At 38.5% G+C, this 22,793-nt stretch overlaps 1 protein-coding gene across 3 annotated transcripts in view; it reads left to right on the forward strand.

The window, feature by feature from the left end:
- ACO1 (aconitase 1) overlaps positions 1-21,959 on the forward strand; it is a 57,082-nt gene extending 35,123 nt beyond the window's left edge. For all 3 annotated transcript variants that reach the window (XM_058824106.1, XM_058824105.1, XM_058824104.1), the window contains exons 4-21: positions 1,222-1,359; positions 2,705-2,774; positions 2,878-3,061; positions 6,033-6,172; positions 7,130-7,301; positions 7,743-7,843; positions 8,828-8,944; positions 10,213-10,372; positions 13,489-13,624; positions 14,440-14,524; positions 14,797-14,953; positions 15,463-15,587; positions 16,391-16,495; positions 17,173-17,315; positions 18,708-18,855; positions 19,271-19,393; positions 20,323-20,508; positions 21,271-21,959. In XM_058824106.1, coding sequence (XP_058680089.1) covers positions 1,222-1,359; positions 2,705-2,774; positions 2,878-3,061; positions 6,033-6,172; positions 7,130-7,301; positions 7,743-7,843; positions 8,828-8,944; positions 10,213-10,372; positions 13,489-13,624; positions 14,440-14,524; positions 14,797-14,953; positions 15,463-15,587; positions 16,391-16,495; positions 17,173-17,315; positions 18,708-18,855; positions 19,271-19,393; positions 20,323-20,508; positions 21,271-21,384 — 2,404 coding nt within the window. In that variant the 3' untranslated portion in view covers positions 21,385-21,959. The remainder of the gene's footprint in view (positions 1-1,221; positions 1,360-2,704; positions 2,775-2,877; positions 3,062-6,032; positions 6,173-7,129; positions 7,302-7,742; positions 7,844-8,827; positions 8,945-10,212; positions 10,373-13,488; positions 13,625-14,439; positions 14,525-14,796; positions 14,954-15,462; positions 15,588-16,390; positions 16,496-17,172; positions 17,316-18,707; positions 18,856-19,270; positions 19,394-20,322; positions 20,509-21,270) is intronic.
- Positions 21,960-22,793: the final 834 nt, after the last annotated feature.

Below are 22,793 nucleotides of genomic sequence, written 5' to 3' on the forward strand. Positions count from 1 at the left end.
CCCAGTACAGCTCAACTTAAAGGCAGTAGAAAAAATTGGCAAAACTTCAAATTAAAGAAGTGCTCATTTCCTAGCTATTCTTCATCTACTAGCTGTTGTTAATGTTTTGAAAAACTGGAGCAGAGAGGAAGCTGAACTTCCAAGGAAATGTTGTTCCTTCTGTTACTGCTCTTCTTCCTTGCCCCTTACTCCTGCTGAGTTTTAAAAATGTGCCTATAACTCTGCAGAGCAACTGTATTCCTGGAAAATGAGCTCTTGGACAGGCCTCTGAGGACCTTTTTGAAAAAGGCAGCTGTGGCAACTTTCCAAAAGCCATGCAACAATTACATTCAGGTTGTCCTGGTTTAGAATTATCTGACTTCCTAGTTAGGATTATTCTGTATTTATCTTTAGTTATTCTAAGACTGTAGAAGGATATTGTGTCTGTTCCGTATTAATTGTAATTGTAATAACATTCATAAGTTGACAAAATAATTCTTCTTCTGTTTTCCCCTACCCTCCCCTCAAATTCCCATAGGTAAAATAACACAGAATTTCCTATTTTTCTTACAAAAAGCTTATCCTGGAATGTCAAACTGCTGAACAGTATCAATTAATTGTGTCCAGTGTAGATAATGTGGATCCTTTTTGCTGTTTATTTTTTGGTAATTATTGAAGATTTTCAAGGTAAAATTCAGTAGGAACCAAAAAGCCTTTTACTGCTGTTGTTGCATGGTTTCTGATATTAAAAAAAAATGTAATAACTTCCTTATGGTCAGAGTTAAAAACATAAACCCTTACTGCTTTGGGATGCTCTTGCAGAAATGTAGTTTTTTCAGTGGGTTGCTCATTGACGCCAGGTCCTTAAGAGCACATCAGAGAACTCTTTTTGTTTTAGCACCCAGCAAAATCAGATAGGTAAGTCAGAGGGTGTTCCAAGTTGGTTGAAGATATTATGGTAGAATATACCTCAGTAGAAAACTGAGAATGTGTGGGCAGAGAAGCATCAGAAGCTGTGTTAAAAGAAATATTGAAAAGTGTACGATCTCTTAGACAAGTCAAGTGTTGAAATTCCAGAAGTTCTGGTTACTACTCATTATTTGCTTACATTGAAAATGGAGTACAGTTTGCTTTGTATGTGACAGTAGCTGTCTGTTCTGTATCTCAGGACTGGGGTTTTTTGTTGTTTTTTTTTTCTCTTTTCCAAATTGTTTCACCATGCCTATTTTGTTTCTGTTGTAGTGGGGTGCCTGCTGTGGTTGACTTTGCTGCAATGCGTGATGCTGTGAAGAAACTTGGTGGGGACCCTGAAAAAATAAATCCTATCTGTCCTGCTGATCTCGTGATAGATCACTCCATCCAGGTGGATTTTAACAGGCAGTAAGAATAAAAAAATCACTCTTTACTTCTTAATGGTAGTAAGTCAATTGAATCTAGGTACTGGTCATCAAGGTAGTTTTACTGGTTAGCATTTGTACTACAATATACATATGTTAGCATACAATGCTAACATACTGGTAGCATTTGTACTACAACATTCCAAATACTAGGAAATTGTAAAGTTAGACTGTCGTATCAGCTGTGGTGAGTTGGGGGGAGAATTTTCTCTATCTGTGGTGTATCTATCAGCAGCAAAAGCCTGTACTAAACTGTTGATAGAAACAGACTCATTCTAGGCCTGTGTTTATTGTACTTTAATAATGCTGCATTATTGTTAATCGCTCAGAAATGGCATTTTTTCCCTAGTACACTTTTTTGACCCTATAGGGGTTTTTAAGAAAGGAAATGTTCTCATTCATCCTTTCTTCCTCACTTTTCTAAGAATAGAGGTGATCTACACTAGGCTCAGTTCTGAGGAACTGCTTTCTGCTTCAGTGCCTCCAAGCAGAAGAGCATGAGGCACTGCTTACTATGGCCCTCATGCGTTCTGGAAAGGCTATTAGATCCTCAGCATGATGAGGACAAAGATACAAAGACGCACTAAGATTCACTAGACCTACAGTGAAATAAAAGACCTCTGTATACAGGTCCTTCTGCCCTCCAAGGTACATAAATATGGGCTGCTGAACTAATCTTCCAAACAGATCCTGCAATTGCATGTTTTATGGTGCTTTCCTTACAGCTTGTAGTTTTTTGATATGCAGTTACAAATCATGATTTTTTTGTCACAGTCTTATTTTATTTCTGTTAACCTCATAAACATATGCAAGAAAATAGAGATTTTTCTCTCATATAGAGAACATTGGTCAGATTTATACTTCAGTTCTTTCAAACTCTGCAGACCCAAGTTAGGCAGTTGATTGAAGTGAAGAATTTGTTAACGCTGTTTTGAAACACAGGGTCTTCAGACACCACTCTATCATAGTGACCACAAATGTGGAAGTTGCAGGACAGCTGTGTTCCAGTTTCCTTTACTGCCTTGCTGATTCCTTCTGATTTTGGTGTTGGAAAAGTCACATTTCATTAACATGCAGTGTTGCTTTTCCCAGGCTACAGTATTTAAGCCTGCCAAATGCAGATTAGTATTCACATTTGAAGCAGAGTTCAGGTGTTATCTCTTAAGATTTCCTAAATCCTTTTAATTGGTTGCCTGTAGTGATATTAAAATGGTGCAATGGATCAGCATTCACATTAGCTAATAAATCTTCTTTTCTTTCAACCTTTGACTAGATATAAAATTCATGTGGTAATTTTGGTTCTGACAGCTGATAATTTTCATTTGCAGGCCAGACAGCTTGCAAAAAAATCAGGAGCTGGAATTTGAAAGGAACAAAGAAAGATTTGAATTCTTAAAGGTATCGACAAAAATAATCTTATTTCATGGAGAAAAGTTCAGTGTATGAAAGTTCTTCCAGTGCTCATGTTGAAAATATTTTACTTTAATTCCTTTTGTTTCAGTGGGGCTCTCAAGCTTTTAAAAACTTGAGGATTATTCCGCCGGGCTCTGGGATCATCCACCAAGTGAACCTGGAGTACTTGGCAAGAGTGGTGATGGATCAGGATGGCTACTACTATCCAGACAGCGTGGTTGGCACTGACTCACACACCACCATGATAGATGGCTTGGGGGTGCTTGGCTGGGGTATGTACAGCAGTGTATTGTGAGCAGTCTCTTGGCTCTGGGAACTGTGGTTTGGGCTCTGGTGAGTTGATCCTGGTTGGCAGATCACCCCCACCCAGTCACTTCCTCCCTCCTCCTGCTAGCACAATGGGGAAGAGGACTGTTAGTCCAAATGCAAGATTAAAGTAATGGCTAGAGACAAACACAGTTTAAGTGAAGAGGCGTGAGTGCAGGGAAAGGAAATGAAAGAAGTGATGTAAAGGCAGTCGCCAAAGCCCAGCCAGTCCCTGGACAGTGGCTACTTTGGAAAGCCCACCTCCCCGACTGGGGATGAGCCTGATGTTTTATGTCATGGAATGTCTCATTGTTCAGCTCTCTTCAGCTGTCCTGGCTGTACCTCTCATAGTGTTTTTCCCACCCCAGGTTACTTGCTGAGGGGCAGGGTAAAAAACAAAAAGCATCAATGCTGTGTAAGGACTGCTTAGCAATAGCTAAAATTCTGGTGTGCTATCAACACTGGTTTGGTCACAAATCTAAACCATGCCAGTGTATGGGCTGCTGTGAAGAAAAGTGGTTTTTGTGCCAGCTAGACACACTTACATAGCCTAACCCCAAATGCAAGTAACCTGATAAGGCTTCTTACAGTTATATGACTTTGTAACTAAGCTCCCCTTTCTGATAACTGCCTCAGATGATTCTGCTACATGTGTTGTTGGCTTTGTTTGGGTTTTTTTATATATTCTTTTCCATTCTGCATTTAAATGACAAGGAAGTAGAAAACAAAAATATTAAATAAAAAAAGAGAATTGAAGTATCACTGACCATCCAATTTTTCTTGTGTCACTTTGCTACTTTGAAGGTGTTGGATTATCCAAAAAGTACTGCAGATACAAATCTGTTAGGTGGAAGGTACTGACAATTAAATCTGAATGACTAAATTATTGGAGAGGACATTATGTAAAACATAGCTGTGATGTTCTAATACCAGTTCTCTGCACAATATTTGTTACAGGAATAGGTATAAATAATTTATTTTTCCTTGTTGTGGTGAATGGAAGTGCTTGAATTATTGAATAAATAGGTAACTATGGAGTCGAAGTATTTGTAGTCATCCCATACAGTAGCAAAGACTTCAGCTGAGCCTTTGTTTTCCTGTGATATAGTGATAGGAGCACTATTGAAGCAGCTGTTGTACAAATATGGAACACACTGTGTTTTTAAAGAGTATTTGTTAGCTGTTCATGAATGTGCTTGAGCACCACATATGGTAGGACTTTCTGATTTTAATAACCCACCACTTGTACTGCAGCAGTGTTGGTTGAGTGAAATTTTCTGAATCAAGGTTGAAAGAGTTTCTGGCTTAGAATACAAAGGTAAACAACTTCAATGCATCCAAAGCATGACACCTTTGGGATTAGGCACATCTCTTATTCTATATTTGGTTACAGCATATGCATGGAGCCATCGTTTAGATGAAGTTGTAGCACTAAAAGCTGCTTGGAAAAGTGTAGCTCTTAGCTGTCACCCTGTTTTTTTAAGAATTTCTAAGCCTTATGATGTTGACATTCTTGTAGTGAACTTTCTCACACATTTTCTGTAAATAACTCATTGTCTTGCATTCCTTTATGGAAGAAGAGAGAGTTGATGGACTGTTGGTTTGACCAGTGTCATTGGAGAGGTGGCACTGTCACCCTCCAATCCACTGTCACTTTTAGAAAACTGTAAATGTTGGAGTCAGAAAATAAACTTCCCTTTTTTCTTCACCTTCACCTTGAGAACAGCGGTGTGAGCTTGTGTTCTTTCGTGTCCTATAGCGACACTTAGCTTCAGTTTTTCTCCAGAATATGAAAAGTATGGCTAGACAGAGTCTATAGCATATGGGCTTAAATTCTTGCATATTCTTGAATCCAACATTTTTTCCAGAGGCTGGTGATGTTGAACTTGGTTCGTGACTGTCAGTGGTAGTCAGTCAGTTATTTCAATTTACTTAAATGTAAATTGAATTATTCAACACCCAGTGAAAGGAGCCACATGATTTGTTCTGTCACAGCATTATCTTTTAAACAAACAGAGGTATATAATTTTGAATGAAAGAAGTTAGAAATTATTTTTCAGAACTATTCTTAGATTAAGTGGGAGAAAAAGATTGGAGTGGTGATTTGGCATTCATAAGCAGCTATTACGGGCAGTTTTTCCTAGCTTAGCATTCATTATACTAAACAAAAGGCAGAAGGACATTTCAGAGAAGAAGATAAATATACGAGGGACTTTCTACAGGCAGAAAGTTATAAAACTGCTTGATGGCTTGGCTGCTTAATGCTAAGTTGCTAGATAATAAACATCATGGCTTTGTTATTTTGCATATGACTATGACATCTTGATATGCTACCTTAATAAATTAGCAATATTAAGTAGTAGCTGGAATTCTGATAGTGAAGGTGTGCTTATGCAGCGGTTGCCACCTACACATTCCTAAACCCTGCTGAAACATAGTGGACATAAGGGAAAATATTCCTCTCTTAACAAGTACCTTTTATGTTAGCATTCTTTAGTAACATTTCTTTCTTTCAAAATAATTTCTGATTTTTTGTTTGGTGACCAGCAATCATGGTCTGCATAAGTTTCACTCACAGCACATATTCAGTGCCATGTCAGTGGTTCTTGGTTTGTTGCATTACATGTTTAAGATATTAAGTAAAAATTTTACATCTGTTCTTGTAAAAGCCAAGCATCCTTAGATTCACATAGTATCCCATCTAATGGCTTAGGAACAAGGATCAAAATATGAAACTAAATGAAATTTAAAAGCCCAACCTTGCAGGAACAGCAGCGAGATGAGGAATGCCTCTTAGCAGAAGACTCAGACTGTATGGTTTCTCTCCCCTTTCACACCTTAAATAGAGCACTCATCAGGCAATTGACTTCACAAGTTTATCTCTGACATGTTAGTATCTTTCTGAATAGTCACATTTTGTCCTCCTGTTGTGTGCAGGTGTGGGTGGCATTGAAGCAGAGGCAGTGATGTTGGGACAGCCGATCAGCATGGTGCTTCCTGAGGTGGTTGGCTATAAGCTGGTAGGAAACCCTCAGCCACTGGTGACATCCACTGACATTGTGCTCACCATTACCAAGGTAAATTATCAAGATTTGATATTTTGATGTTACTGCTGAGAGATAAACACATTCTGTAGGACAGAGCCACTGTACAGAATGTGTAAGAACCCTATGTGTGCTTCCAGGTAGCCATTTTGAATTTTTAAAAACCTTTATCACTGTCTGTGGATTGGATTCAGCTCATTAAGGACATTTTTTAGGCAAATCTGTTTCCCAGAACCCACACAAAATATATGTTGGGGTATTTTGAAATTCAGTAGTGTTTTGGAGCAACACTTTTTCCTCTGCCTCAAAAGAACCCTGATGACTTGTTTTTTGAGGTCACTACTTAAAATTAGGCAATATAAAAGCTGGAAACCAGACAGTAAGCATTGCAGTCTTATTTATTTCATGTGCAGGTGTTTGACTCTTGTCATATATTTATAACATGCTTACTCACGCTGTGCATTGTCACTGAATTAAGAGTATTACTGGGTCAGCATTAGTGTTGTTGGAAGTCAGAAATCTGGTACAGAAATTCATCATGGAATACTGTCTACAGAGAGACCTTCAAAAGGGAAAAGGCAACACTTTTTTCATCATTTTATTCAAATGTTGTGTGTGTTCACATGTACTTGTGCAGTTGGTTTTCCCTATTTTTCTGTCTTCCTGGGTTTGCTGTGTGAAAACTCCCCACGCAGTTGACTTTCCTCTTAGAACATCATGTTGAGAAAAAGACAATTGCAAGGCCATCTAGTTTAAATGAAAGGAAGAGCAAGTTTTCAAAGAAATATGGTCCTATGTTGTATCTTATTATTGAAACTTTACATCTCTATGTCCTCATATTCATGCATTATTTTAGCAAAAACTTCTTGGTTTCAAATGGCTGTAGAAATCCTCACAAGAGATTTCTGAGTCAAAAGCTAGATTTCATAACAGACATGCTCATGTCTTTTGAAACATAGCAATGACACAGGCACTGTATTTTTATAACAGCATCTTCGCCAAGTTGGAGTAGTGGGTAAATTTGTAGAGTTTTTTGGTCCTGGTGTTGCCCAGCTGTCGATTGCTGACCGAGCCACCATTGCCAATATGTGTCCAGAGTATGGAGCTACAGCTGCCTATTTTCCAGTGGATGATATTAGCATTGGGTACCTGGTACAAACTGGTGAGTATAAAAAGAGACCGTAAGTTAAGGGGTAATTGAAAGGATGCCAGGTTTATATGACATTAGCAGTGGAATTGAATCAGGTGAAGCCTTCTGAGCTTCAGTTCATATTTTTCTTGGTATTTCCTTATTGAGACTAGTTTTTGCAATTAGGATGCATGTTTAGGAGGAGCTGAGTGTTGGACTTACAGCAGCCTGGCAAAAATCTGAGCCTAGATTGTCCAGATGACAAAAATAGGAAACTAAGATTTTGTTCTGCAAAAGCCACTTAGTCTGTGCAATCAGTTTGTTTTTAGTGGATCTCTAATATTTGTCTTGAAAGAGTCTTGTAGTGCTATTGACAGCGTGCCTGTTATGCACTTTTTTTGCTCTATTCTGTCAGATGATGATTCCTCCATTTAACTTGCATTTTGGTTTTGCTGTATCTGGCTTTCATTTTAGGCCGTGACAAAGAGAAGGTTATGTGCACAAAAAGGTATCTTGAGGCTGTGGGAATGCTAAGAGATTTCACGAACTCTTCTCAGGATCCAGACTTCACACAGGTTAGAAACTACTCTGTTTTCTGGCTCCTTGCTTTATGCCCTGTCCTATTTTATTGCAACAATTATCTGTTTTTCACAGAAACTAAGAAATAGTCAAGGGATTCCTTGTCTTTTGCTTTGGTCTGTACAGCTGTCTTATTTTAAGGCCCAAAGGAGTGAGACAGCTGGCTCTTCAGGTGTGAAAACTTGGATGTAGGTATAGATTGGCTCTCAGTTGACCTCCAGCTGGTGCAGATTCTTTCAGTTTTGTTCAATGGAGCTTTGAGAAGGCCTTCTAGACTGAAGGGTACACTGAATTGTAGCTGTGGAGATAATGTGGATGTTGTGTGTGTAAGCCCTGTATGGAGTTTTTTTCTGTTCAGTTAGTTGTTTTACAGTGTGAATCAGGACCCTTAGAAACCCTCTGTGGTAACCACAAAGCACACAGTTAATTTTCTGTGCAAGACAATTAGGATTTTACTCTGTGTCCAGGAAAATCAAGAATATTTCTGATTTTCTCTACTGTAAAATTTTATGTTGTAACTTGTATTCGGGTCTGCATGATTATTCAAAAATCTTAGTAGATTTGGAAGGATGTAGCACATTACGAAAACAAAGTGGGAAGATGGGTGAGGAGTAGATTAATAGTCTGCTTTGTTTTGTATCAGTTCCAGTATCTCTTCACATGATTTTTTTAACCTGCTTCTAGCATGTGAAAAGACAAATTAAAAAATAATTTATAATGCTTAGATGCTTTAGTTACATTGGGTTTTTCAATAACTTTAGTACTTTCGATAGCCATACCTGTGAGCTGGCAGTGTCTAAAATTAGAAGTGTTTCTTTTCTTCTACTCTTCCCATTCTCAAGTGTTTTCAATAATTTCTGCAAATAACAATATGCAGACTTAGCATTGATTCAACAGCAGAGGTAAGCATACCTGTGACTTACCTGGCTTCAACTTATCAGGCAGTGCCCAACCACTCTCTGTTTATCTTACTTGAACAGGTTGTTGAGTTGGATCTCCATACTGTTGTGCCTTGCTGCAGTGGACCAAAAAGACCTCAGGACAAAGTTGCTGTGTCAGATATGAAAAAGGACTTTGAAACTTGTCTGGGAGCCAAGGTAGGGAGTAGGAACATTTGGGCAAACAAATTAATTCATGCTTCTAAAAGCTGTCTGGTGTTCAGGAACTACATTCTGGGGTTGTGTATTGTTTGTTTGCCTACTGAAAAATAAATGAGGATATTTGACTGCAGTTTTGGAGGTGAGACAAGCAACAGGTAGTTTAAAATTGTGATGTTGCTTCTCTTGCATGAAGATGTTCATGCCCTATTGGAGTAGTATTTCTTTCTGATCTTAGGTCTACCCTGATTTTGACATAGACTAGAGATTTCTGAACTCTGCCACAATAGGGGGTTGTTAATAGAGGGGACAAAATACCTGCTGCACTGACTTCTGAGATAACTACCCAGCTCTTCAGCTCTCCAAGCATTCCAAGCAGGTTATGCCCTGAATCCACAATGTAATTTTGCACTAAATACTGAATTTGTTCAGCAGAGCAGAACTGCATGTGTCTCTGTGACTCTTGGATGGTGGTGGTAAAGACAGAAAACAATGACTACATTCTGCATCATCCAGTCAAAAGTGGTCATTGAAAGAGGAGCTGGATTTATATTTGAATGAATATTCCTGGATACTTAAGTTTTCTAAATCAGTTTGAATCTTTACCTGATACAGTAACCACCCTTGTTAAAGGCACTACAGAACTCCAGTGATTAAAAGAAACCTAAACTACAGCAGTTCCCCATAATTCTTGGTTTGTTACATTTTCCAAACTCCATTAGGTGATCTTATACTTTCAGATCTCTAAATGTAATTTTTCATGACATGAACAGTGCCTACTTGGTCTTTGCTCTTTTTTATTTTTTCCAACTGTCAGACCTTTGCCTCTCAAATCAACTCCTGGTTTATCAAGCTGTTTGATAATCCTGGCTTAAAAATTTTACATGTTATGCTAAAATCTCAAGACTAGATTGTGTGCTAAGACTATGTGTGATCAGGAATCTGTAAGATCTGTAACAGGAGTAAGAAGCATCTGAGAGATCCAAAGAAGGGTATATTCATGCAGGAAGAAAATACAAATATATTTTTCTGCAAAGACTGCCTGTTTTACCAGAAAACAGAGAAGAGGAGAAACTCCAGCAAAAAAAAAAAATTTGTCCATAATTTTGGTTGACTAGAGATGCCAGCCTTCACAATCAGACCTAAAAGCACAAGCATGGATGTGACTAACAGATGCTTTTCATTGCTGAAAAAACAACCCATACTAATGTTCAGTCAAAGTGTTTATATTAAGCACTCATATTGATTCTTACTTTCTCCTCCTACAGCAAGGATTCAAGGGATTCCAGATTGCACCAGACCGACACAACAGCATAATGAAATTTAATTTTGAGGGCCATGACTTCGAGCTTGCTCATGGTTCAGTAGTGATTGCTGCCATTACAAGCTGTACAAACACCAGTAATCCCTCAGTTATGTTGGGTGCAGGTAAGCTGATTGGCCCAATGTGCAGTAGTTTCTCTATGGCTCTGAATGTGTGTCCTAAAGACAGCAACAACACGGATGTAATTCAAGGTGTGCAGTGCTGGTTTTGTCATTTGGAGTGTTAAAACTGAGCTTAGTTTCTAAGGGTAGTGAAGGACTTGTGAAAGTGGTAGTTAGAAATATAAATTGACAAAAATGTATTCTTCCTGCACCGTCTTTTCTACAAGGCAAGCTGGAACTTAATTAAGCAACACTTTTGATACTTTTCCAAATGCACAGAAGCTGATATACAGAGATAAGAAGAGGCTCTTGCCAGAAGAGGCACAGTGAAGAATGATCTTCTGGGGTGCTCTGAAGGTGCTCTGATCTGTTATCAGAGTGAAAAACACACATTTAGCTAGCGGTTGTCCTCTAAAGCTGTTACAAGAGTCTGGAGGCATGGTAGGTGTGAGGAGAGGAAGCAAATTGTATTCTCAGGGATTGCCAGCTTTCACAGCCTTTTCATTTACATCTTAATTGCATCAAAGGGGAAGACAGAGGTGAGCTTGGTATGCACCACTATAGAACAGTTAGTCTAACTTGGCTGTAAAAATTTCAGGTCCCAAGATTGTTCATTTTTAACATGACTAGTCTGGACAGAAAATTTGTCATTTCTAATGTGTGCTTCTGGCAAAAAAATAGGAATGAAGAATGTCAGCTCAAAGGGTTCAGTCTATACTGGACAAGTTTGACCCAGTTTCCCAGGTGCTTGGCTACATGTTTACATATTTCTTTCCTCTGTAAACATATACATAGATGGTATCTGTCACTATATGATAATCGCTGCATAGAGGCTTACAAGTCTGTCAGACTGTTCATGGGATGCAGACTTTATTCCTACAAAGGTCAGAAGGGATGTGCACTGGGCAGTACAAAGGCCCTTCACCGGAGGGGATTACTTCCTGGTTAAAGAAATATAATTTCTATTTGTTCCTGTGTGGTGCTGGGAAGCTTTTGGGCTGTCAACAGTCACTTTGTGTTTGGCTTTTTGAGGTGATATTTATCACTTGCTTTTAGACCAGAATCTATCTTTGCATATTTTACATACCAGCAGTTCACCCCCTCCCAGGCCAAAGGTCTTTTAAACTCTAAGAAAAGGTTCAAAGTCCATCATCAACTAAGATGTGGGGCAAAGGAGAAGGAAAGGAGAGACCTGCTCATTTTCTTACCACTTTGAGAGGAATTGAATTGAGTTCAGAATTGAACAAGATGTCCTAATCCACTTGACTTTAACAGGACAGCCTGGGCAGTATACTGCTTTCCTCGGGTCCTTTCTGCGTTATCACTGAAATATATCTGTATTTCTTTCTTCCAAGGATCAAGAAGTAGGTGTTCTCCAGGCAGACGCTGTTTGCCTTGTCTATTCCCTTAGTTCTAGGTGTGGATGTATCCTTCAGTTGTGCCTGTTGAGGATAGTTTCCTCTAGTGTTTGACTCCCAGGCTAATGACATGCATTTTTGACCTTCTCTGAAGCAGTAGGGATGCTGAATGCACTTTGAGTGCATTCACTACTATGTAATGCACAGCACCCTCAATAATGTAGTCCTAAGGATTTTGGTGTATATGCTCAGATTTAGTGGCTACTCTCACCTTTGCTGCCTTTCTGTACAGCAGCATTTATGTTTTGACCTTGACAAGGAAGGAAAAAGTAATTCTGTTAGTCTCTGATAACTATTAGCAAGCAGCAGTGTTGAGAATACCCAAAAGAGATACCAAGAAGAAACACAATAGTTTGGCTTTCAGGATGAGGTTTCAAATGAAAGTAAATAAACATACAGTGTTCCCAATTAAGTAACCAAGCTAAAAAAATCCAGTATATAAGCAGATGTTTCAAACTCCTGCTCTGCTATATATCCTGTGCACTATGCAGGGGCTCTGTGTCTGTGGAGATAGTGGATATGTGCTGTAGGAACTTTGATAGCCTAGTCTGACCTTAAAGAGGTGTTGGATTAATGTTGCTCAGAGGAACTGAAGTTCTGGCATTTCCTTGCTTGACTATGCTGTCTTTTCGTAACTGGAATAAGCAGCAAGAAAGAGGCCAACACTTTCAAACAGGTTGTCAAACTGTCAGTTCCTAGGATGACTATTTGTTCATGGTCTCATTTGCAGAAGTATTCAAGAGTTGCAGTTTCTGCAGATTCTTCTAGTAGCTAAGGAATCTCAGCAACTTCAGGAATAGGACCACTTCTTTAAATCTGCATGTGTAAGCCATCTCACACAACACTTAAAAGTGTCATGGTCCAGGTCATGTCTAACAGAGGTGCCAGACAGCTGGCAAAGACAAATCAGTTTGATCACATCTTCCTGCTGGAGGTCATGTTGGATCAAAGCACAGCTTATCTATTTTCTTATCTAAATGAATGTCATGTGCGAGGGGGAGAATGCAGCTTGGGAATGTGAGGTTTTGCATAGTTTGCCTATCTGGTGCTTCTTTTATGTTCATCCTGGAAAAGAACTGGAGAGGACTTGTTCTCTGAACATGCATCTCGTTATGGACAATTTATTTCATAGGAAAGAATGCAGGATAAATTTGTTCCTAGTAAGACCTTCCACTGAAATATCTCTATGCGTATTACAAATCCAGGAGTGGTAAAACAGCACTTGTGTAACAATCTGTGGATTGTGAGATGACTTGTTTGAGGCAAGGGCCAGCACTGGTGCTCTCATAGCCTGCTCCTGAGGGCAGCAAGTCCTATGCTGGCAGTTTTTTCTTCTCTGGGTTACTGCATCATGGTAAGGGGGAACTTAACAGGTCTTCATTGCATTTTTTGTGAAACATTTGTCTTACAAATAGTGCTCTGAATTTTGAATGTCTTCTTGCTGCCCCAGTGAGTGCATCTTATTGAGTGCAACTTCCATCAGTTTTCTAGTGGAACAGAAATTGCAGGCTGGATGTACAGTTCAACAGAGCACTTGTCCTCTAGCTGGTTGTCACAGAATTAGTGGTGTCGGCTTGCTGTACCGTTTCATTGCTGATGCCTTTTCTGTTCCAGTTCTGCAATGGTATCTCTCCTAACATGCTTATCCACCAAACTGTCTCACTTCCAGGAAAATTTGTAGCTATCCTCTGTATTTTTCAGGATTGCTTGCTAAGAAAGCTGTTGAAGCTGGTTTGACAGTGAAGCCATACATTAAAACTAGCCTGTCCCCAGGAAGCGGGGTTGTCACTTACTATCTGAGGGAGAGTGGAGTTATGCATTACCTTTCTCAACTAGGGTAAGAGTGCTTTTCTTACTGTTGTACTATGGCTGCTTAACTAAAAGCATTATCAACAAGTGTTACTCTTGAGCTAAGAATGACACAAGAACAGACAAGAGACTCAATTGTAAGAAGAGAAAAGAAGCTTTGTTACAAAGAGTTCTCCAGTTTATATAAACTGATATGATACATTTTACTTGATTAATTAGTTAATAAAAAACATCTTCCTCACACACTGTCTTTGAGAAGAACAGGAAAACAAAGTGGAAAAACACCATGTGCAGATGGTTTATACTAACAAGTTACCACATTCCTACAACTCCCTAAAATTCTCACAAACCACTGTGAGAAATTATTGCCATTTCTCTCTCCCTGGCCAAGCTAACATCCACAAGCAAGTGATGCAATTGAATTACTGTTTCTCCGTACAACTTAAAAGATATTGTAGATACATTATGGTGTGATCCTGCCTGAGTAAACACATTGCTGTTGTGCTGGCTGGCTTTGTACCAATCATGAAGGCCTGCTGTAACTTCTTGAAGACTTACGTTCTTAAGCAGGAGAATGTGTTATTTTCAAGACTAATTGTTTTGAAACAGTGTAAATGACACTATATTGTTATTCCTCTTGCTAGGTAACACATTTCCCATTCTGTGTGCATGGACAGTCACTGCAGTGGTAAAAATAGAGCATTTGAAAAATGCTGTTCTCAGTAGCATTTCATTTGTTAAAACAGTATTTCTCCTGAAAGTAACTATTGCCATCTGCTGACTGGTTAAGTGTCTTGCTCCAAGGTAGTTTTTTGTTCACCATTATTTTTATACTTTGCATAGGTTTGATGTGGTGGGTTATGGCTGTATGACATGTATTGGCAATAGTGGACCCCTACCAGAGTCTGTTGTTGAGGCCATTACACAGGTAAGCAGTTTTTCTGGTGCAGCTCATTTATGTTAGCTGTTCTCTGCTGTGTGCTGTTCTGAGCTGTATTGTACTGTGCGTTGACTTTTTTCAGCTCTGTACAAAGTAAATTCAGTCTATATTCTTTTCTGTGGGAAGTGTTTTGGGATTGTTCAGGAGACAGTTCTGTGAGTGGTCATTGTTGTTGCAGTGCAGTGAGGCTCTGCAGACTTGTTGTGTGTGTGGATTCTGCAAGAGCCTGACCTATCTTTGTCTCAAACTCCATGTTATAGGGAGACCTTGTGGCAGTGGGTGTGTTGTCTGGCAATAGGAATTTTGAAGGGCGTGTCCATCCCAACACCCGTGCTAACTACCTGGCCTCCCCGCCGCTGGTGATAGCCTATGCTATAGCAGGGACCATCCGGATCGACTTTGAGAAAGAGCCCTTAGGTAAGACAGTGTTGGGATGCTTCTTTTTGCAGCTTATGAACTAGACTCTTGGGAATTGAGCGCTTCAGAAACATTTGTCCTAGGGAAGAGCTTTGAAGTACCCGTGGGACACAAATTATACAATTGTTAAGAGTCAGAGCAAGAAGGAGTCAGAGATGATGGAGAAAGAATAATGCTCTGGCTTGGCTTCCCCCTAATTCCACTGGATCATATTTTTTGTTATTTCAGGGTAGTAGATTTTCAAAGACCTTCAAGAACCTTCAAAGAGCCTTTCCAGCATAAATGATTTTATAAATTGTTCTGGAAGGCCATTGGAAGTCACAAAAGAAGAGTTATGTACAGGTATTATCAAGTTTGTGACTCAGTTTTCTGTTAGATCCTTGCAAGTGAAATAAAGTGTGTCCTGTGAGTGTTACAAGGAACACATAGCCGGAGAACATCATGGTAAACTTTTCTTTCTTCTTAATGAAAAATATATGCAACAAAATTGACAATATCATTTTATACAGGAATAAATGCTTCAGGGAAGAAGATTTTCCTGAAAGATATCTGGCCAACAAGAAATGAGATTCAGGCTGTTGAGCGTCAATTTGTTATTCCTGGGATGTTCAAGGAGGTCTACGAAAAAATAGAGGTGAATTAATCCTCTTGGCAGTATTTGATTGATGTACTCTGCTATTCTGAAGATATTAAATAAGATGATTATGATAATGAAATTAACCTTTCTCATGTCTAGATTTTGCTCTTGTTCTGACAGATATTCAGATGAGTTTTTTTTTTTTTTTTAAATCTTCTGGATAATTAATTCATTCTTTCAGACAGCCATGTTTTGAAAATTGCTCCTTACAGTATTTTTAAGGTAACATGATATGTTACTGATATGTAAATACTGATATGTAGATGATATGTTTTCAACAGCCACCCCAGCTGATACTAGAAGGTGGAATACTCCAGCTTCACAGATGTTTGATTTTTTTTCAACTGACATAAAATTCATTTGCATTAACTAATAGGATTGATATCGGGAAAAAGACTTGTACTTCATAATAACTTCCTATAAATCTTTCTCAAGTTTTGAAACAAAATATTCTTATTGTTTTTATGTTAGGGAAGCTTCTTAAAATTACTTAAAAAACAATAGACAATTATAAAATGTTACCTGTGTACATAATACAGGTTATTCTCAAAAAACAGGATGAATGTCTCTTCTTTTGTAATGAAATTAGGATTTTCCTAAATCTTTTAATAGATAGAATCATTAAAAACACCCCCAAAAATAATGTAGATAGTTATTTTAGCATTGCATTTTCCAAAGTGCTCTAAGAAATACATAAGGCTTTTGCTAAAGTTTAATTTGTAATTTTATCTGGATTCTGAAGTAATTATGTTGCTTCTGAAAACTTAGAAGTCAATGAAAGGATTTTGTATGTTTTTCAGACAGTAAACAAAGCTTGGAATGCCTTAGATGCTCCTTCAGATAAACTGTATACTTGGAATCCCAAGTCTACTTATATCAAGTCTCCTCCTTTCTTTGATGGTCTGGTACGTATGTGCTTTCCCTTTGAATCAAGCCAAAGTGTGCAGTGATCTTGACTCATACTGAAGGAGAAGGAAAGCCACTTCAAGGGGCCTGAGAGGATTCATAAAAGCCTATTGAGGCCTTAGTTTTTAAATGTTAGAATTGTGCTATTGTGTTCATTTTAATACAAAGGCATGAGTGAATCTCAAAATTGTAAGAATTCCCTTTCACTTCAGGGCTCTTGAAAAGTCTCCTTTTCCTTTTAAGTTGAAATGCTTCTAAATGTTCACAAAGCAAGCGAAGAAAAGCAGCAGGAAATTAAGTGCACTGTTTTGCCTGCTTGCATGTTGCACCAAATAGTTCAGTGTTTGAATTGGTAATTCAGTGCCATTTAAAAGTAAATGTAGACTTTAATGCATGCACATGTCTAGGAATTCTCAATTTTCATTCATGTGTCATGGGAAGGCCTTGGCTGTTTTTTTTGTCTGCTGTATTTTTCTTCATGCATGAACTTGTTGGCAGACAGTCAGGGCATCATATTTGTTCAAGAACATAAAGATTTTTAATTGTGTTGGATTTTTTCTTTCTCCTAATCTGTATAAAAAGGGAGACTTCATTTTGCAATTTCCACTTTTTTGAGAAAGATAAAGGAATTCTTTTTCATACATTAATTGTTTTCTTCGTATTTATGATGGCTTAGACTTTGGCTCTTCAGACCCCAAAAACAATAGAAGGTGCTTATGTCCTGTTGAGTTTTGGGGATTCTGTGACAACTGACCACATATCTCCAGCTGGGAACATAGCAAGAAATAGTCCTGCAGCCCGTTATTTGACCAGCAGAGGGTAAGCACTGCTTATTGTTCTTGTCATTCATTGGGAAGAGAAAACAAACCACTACTGTTATGCCATGTAACAGGCACAGATACCTTCTGTCTGTTCATGTACACTTGTATACCTTGACAGCTGCCCGGACAACATATAAATTAAGAAAGAAAAGCGATTCTCTTTCTGCTACTTCAGCAGCTCTCATTAAGTGTAAGAAGTAGAATAGTGTGTACATCTGTTATCCCTGTAGAGTTAAAGATTTTTTATGGAAATAGGGGAAGAAAAGTAGCCTGTACATTTATTCATAAATAAGGGAATCAAGATTTGTCTCCCTATCAAAGCAAAATGACTGTTTTTGTTAGTGCCAAAATGAGTTTTATATTAATTTTTTCTAGTGTGTGCAACTATTTCACATATCTAGGCTCTTAGGCACTACAGAACATCCAGAAGTTTAGGTTTCAGTGCAGCTGCAATAACTGGCAAATCTATTGTGATTGGAGTCTTGTAAAATGTTCATCTTTTTCGATGGCCAGTCTGTCAGTTTAGTACTTGGGGTTCAACTTAAGGCAACACAAGGACTTACCAAGTTGACTTATTCAGACTTCACAGGCAATATAATGCTTTTATTCTCTGATTTTAGCACTTCTTACAACTTCAGTGGTGTTTTGAGCAACAGCACTGACATAAAAACTCACTAGACCTAATAATTTTGGAAAGAGAATAGATTAAAACAGTGAAGAAGATTGAAAACCAACTGCTCTAGACTCTCTGACCCCCTGCCATCAGTAACTTGGAAATCTGAATAGTTCTACATGCATTACAAAACAGATGCTGTATGTCATAGCTGCAGTTTGGATGTAGCCCAGTGCAAGCAGTCTAATTTTCTATCACATTCTAGTGCATTTTTTGTTTGCTGGTTAGGCTGCAGTGATGAGTGCCCTCATTCTCATATCTCTGTTTGCAAGTGAAATTTTTCTTCTGTAGTTCTAACTGCAGGAGAGATTCTTGCTGCCTTTTAGATATTTAGCACAGTGCTCTGCCATTGTTCTAGATGCTATAGTAGTATAAACAATGAGGATCTTTGGGCACCAGCTATTAAGAAAAAAATGGTGTTGCATCTGCTGACTTAATGTGAATTATATCCTTGCGTCACTGTTGGGTACTATTTCTAAGGCCAGAGTTGAGAACATTATGGAAGCTGCTTTTTCTGACCAAACTGTAGCTATGTGTAAATTACTTTTCCTTCAAAACATCTCAAAGGTGAAGTATTAGCTAACTGGGTGCTACAGCTAGGCTGGGAACTACACACATACCTGCCTCAGAAACACCAATTTATTACTTCCTTTTTTTAGAGCAGAGTGCTTTTAGTCCAAAACTAACACAGTTTCCTTTCTTCTTTTCCCTTAATAGCTTGACTCCTCGAGAGTTCAATTCTTACGGCTCCCGCAGAGGGAATGATGCTGTCATGGCCAGAGGGACATTTGCAAACATTCGCTTGGTCAACAAGTTTATTGATAAACAAGGACCTCAGACAATCCACTTCCCTTCTGGGGAAACTGTAAGTACACATGCTGCTCTAAACTGTGGCTTACTGACAACAGAGTGGATTAGTGCTGGCTTTCCTTCTTACCAGCTTAGGTCATTTACTTCAGTACCTTTTAAGTAAAGCTAATTGAGGGGGCAGGAGCTGACTCAGGGAAGCAGTCACATGTACCTATACAATATGGTCCTTTCAGGCGTATCAGTTGAGAATGTAACCATTGTAAAAGCACCAAAGGAAGGTGCAGGTTTGTGTTGGGAAGCAGATCAGGCTAGAAGCCACAAAGTGCTGTGTGGTCAATATCCTTAAACTGCTGTTTGGTGGAAGTTGTGGGCTTCAATTGTTTATGTGGGGACACTTTTTTTCCTCCTTTCCCTGGAACTGTGATTCCACTCACAAAAACTTTACAAAGCGTTTGGCATTTTTATTCCAGCTGGACGTTTTTGATGCTGCAGAAAGATACAAGCAGGCTGGTCATCCTCTGATTGTGCTGGCTGGGAAGGAATATGGTGCAGGAAGTTCTAGAGACTGGGCTGCTAAAGGACCGTTCCTCTTGGTGAGTGGCTACAGTAAACTAGGAGGACAGTGTTAACAGTGCATTTATTTGTTAGTACGACTAGCTTATGACAAAATCCTGGGTAACTCATTCTCACTTTTGGTAGCAAGAGATATTTTGAAATCTCAGCTGCCTCCAAGAGAGTTGGCAAAAGCTATTTAATATTAATAGCTCTTGTTCTGACTGGAAGGCTTGACTAATCTTCATCTAGAAGTCCATAAGGCCAAACTTGAAAGGCCAGTTTCTATACTTCCACTTCCATTAGCCCCATAAGCCATAGGTCTGCTTTCAGCAGCATCTGTAAGCTCACTTAGCAAGGAAACAAGAAAGTGTAAGAGAAGAGTATCAGTGAAAATTAAATTTAGCACAGCTTCACCATGGGAGCCAAATCCAGATCCGTATACAGTGAAATACCTGTTTCTTTCTTTGTCCGTCCAGTCTTACACTGTTTACATAAAGAACTCTGATTCAAGCTTTCTTGCATTATTAGAAAAATGCACAAGAGAGTTGGTATTTAAGTTCATCTAGGTTTTTGGAGGTTTTTTTCTGGCAATGAGTTTTTGTGTTAACTGTATTAACATGTCAAATTTTCAAAATTAATTAAACTGCACCCTGGTGCTTATAAGAGGGCAACACTGAATTAGGAACAGTAATGGAAATGACTAGTGGTGCACTGAGTAAGACATGTTAAAGTAGATGCAGGATTCCTGAGAAAATGTTTTACTTTTTTGAGTCAGGCTTCTTTTAGAGAGGTGTGAAAGTTAATGTACAATCAAATCATCCAGGACAGTTTGCTGTCAGACCTGCTGACTCTACCAGTAGCTGGTAAATGAAATGGAGGAAACCACAAACAAACCAATTTTCTTCTTGTGAGTACAGAAAGACTGTTCTGAACCATGAAATAACTCAACCTGTTATGTATTTCCCAGGGTGTCAAGGCTGTGCTTGCTGAAAGCTATGAGAGAATTCATAGAAGCAACCTAGTAGGAATGGGAGTGATTCCTCTGCAGTATTTACCTGGAGAGGATGCAGGAACTTTAGGACTCACTGGACGGGAGCGTTACACTATTATCATTCCTGAAAACCTAAAACCACAGATGAATGTCCAGATTAAGGTATGAGACACCTAAGTGATGAATTTTCTGAATCACTGTGATTTTACTCAAAATTAACTTTCTCTTCAAAACATATGCTTTGTCATATGGCAGTGAGATTAGCTTAAAATAGGGAGAAGAATTGAGATGGTGAAGGAGATTAAAATAGTTATTCTAATAGGGGGTTAAACTTGAGGAGGGTAGAATTAGGTTAGATACAAGGAATAATTTGAGATGAGGCACTGGAACTAATGCTTGGAGAAGCTGTGGATTCCTTCTCCTGGAAGGGTTCAAGGTCAGGTTGGATAAGGCTTTGAGCAACCTTCTCTAGTGGAATGTTCCCCACCACCATGGACATGGAATGTCCCCCAAAGCATGGGGGTTTGAACTAGGTGGTCCTTAATGTCCCTTCCAGCCCAAACCATTCTGTGATTTACTATGGCAGGACATAAAAAGGATGCTCAAACTGTTTAAATTAACACAAAGCCATCCTGTAGTCTGGACTAACCACTCAGAGTCCACTATAAAATTCTCAGTTATAAATGAAGCAGCAAGTGCAAAGAGACTCCATACTGTGTTTGTTGTGGTTTATCTTAAACCACTTTCTTCTCAAGCAGCTTCCTGTAGTTTAGTGTGGATAGAAGCATTGGTGCCTGTTCACTTTTGCTTTCTATCACAATTTTTTAAGATAGCAAAACTATGCTAGTAGTCTTTATTTTACTATGATGTCAAGTAACATGTGCAAGGTTCTGCTCCTTGAATGACTTTCTTTGATCCTAACAGCTGGACACTGGGAAAACCTTTAATGCCATCATGAGATTTGACACGGATGTGGAGCTCACTTACTTCCACAATGGTGGCATTCTGAACTACATGATCCGGAAAATGGCATCCTAATAAAAAACAATAAAGCAGAAAGGTCCAGGTACAAACCTGTTTCTCCTGAGCGCAATTAAACTATAGTAATCATGCTAAAGTGTGAACCATAAAATGAACAATTTTTTTCTGTGGATTATATTAGAAGGCTTGTTTACAGTGCTGAATTTTTCTGTGTATCAGGAAACTGGACACACCCATATAAAGTAAACAGCATTTATAACTGTTTTGTATGACAGTTGGCTTGACTTACCTTAGAATACAATGCAAAAGTCATTAAAATACTGCTGGCATCTGTAGAACCATTGAAGATCACATGCTGATTTCATGTATTTGATCCACTTTGACTCTGAAGTTAAGTTCTATGCTCATATCAGTGATCCTAGAAATTAACTGACAGTATAAAAAATTTTTATTCCTTCCTATTACCTGACACTGACTTGCTTTCTTATTCAGCTAAACAGAATATGAATCTAATATTAAAATTATTTAGCTGTTTATTAATTTTAAAAAATGTGAACTCTCTTTAAAATCTAAGCCTTTGTGGAAAGGTGGACTTATTGGGGATATTTCTAATAGATAAAATTAAATTTATTTTTAAAAAGTTTGGTGGTTCTGTCATTTTATCCCTAGTGTTGTGATGCAGAGCAAAACTTCAACTTACACTCTTCTCATTGTCCCAGTAGGAACAGAATCATATGAGTCTTGGCTTTTCATTTATTTTAATTCTAGTTTCTTTGGCAAGTTTGCATGAGATAGAATGAATACAAATACTGTCAGATACTGTGAGTCTTCTGTAACCTAAGAGAATACTGGCATGGTACAATTCCATCCGTTTTAATGCCGTCAAGAAGACAATCTCCACACGTTCAAGATCCTCATCTGCAATTTCTTTGTCAGTTAGCAACCAGTAATTACATTCATGCACTCAATGCATCAGTGACTGCCCAATCAACAGTGCCATGTGAATATATTTACAGGGATAAATTAATCTTATTCATAGATAAATAATTCTCACTCTTAACTGTATTTACAGCAACCGCCACAACAATTAATATAATGGAGAAATTACTTCAAAGTAATTTCCTAATGTGTTTGTAGTGCAGTCAGGTCTGGCTGTTTCTGGATAAAACCCAACTGTTAAAACAGTTATGAAAGAAGAGACTTCAGGAGTGCACAAAGACTGCACTGTACCTGAAACATGCTATTGCTTGATAGTGGCTCCTCTAGTAAATCCATCAGAGGCCCACCACAATCCTGCAGGGCCTGAAATGTCTCTCACAAGGAGAAGCTGAAAGCTGGGTCAGTTTAGTCCAGTGATGGGAAGGCTCAGGGATATCTCTGCTGTTTGTGTACAAATATCTGAATGGAGGGCACAAAAGAATATGCAGCCAGGCTATTTTCAGTGTTGCTTTATGACAGAGCAAGAA

This window comes from Ammospiza caudacuta, chromosome Z (assembly GCF_027887145.1).
Source record: "Ammospiza caudacuta isolate bAmmCau1 chromosome Z, bAmmCau1.pri, whole genome shotgun sequence".
Taxonomy (NCBI): Eukaryota; Metazoa; Chordata; class Aves; order Passeriformes; family Passerellidae; genus Ammospiza; species Ammospiza caudacuta.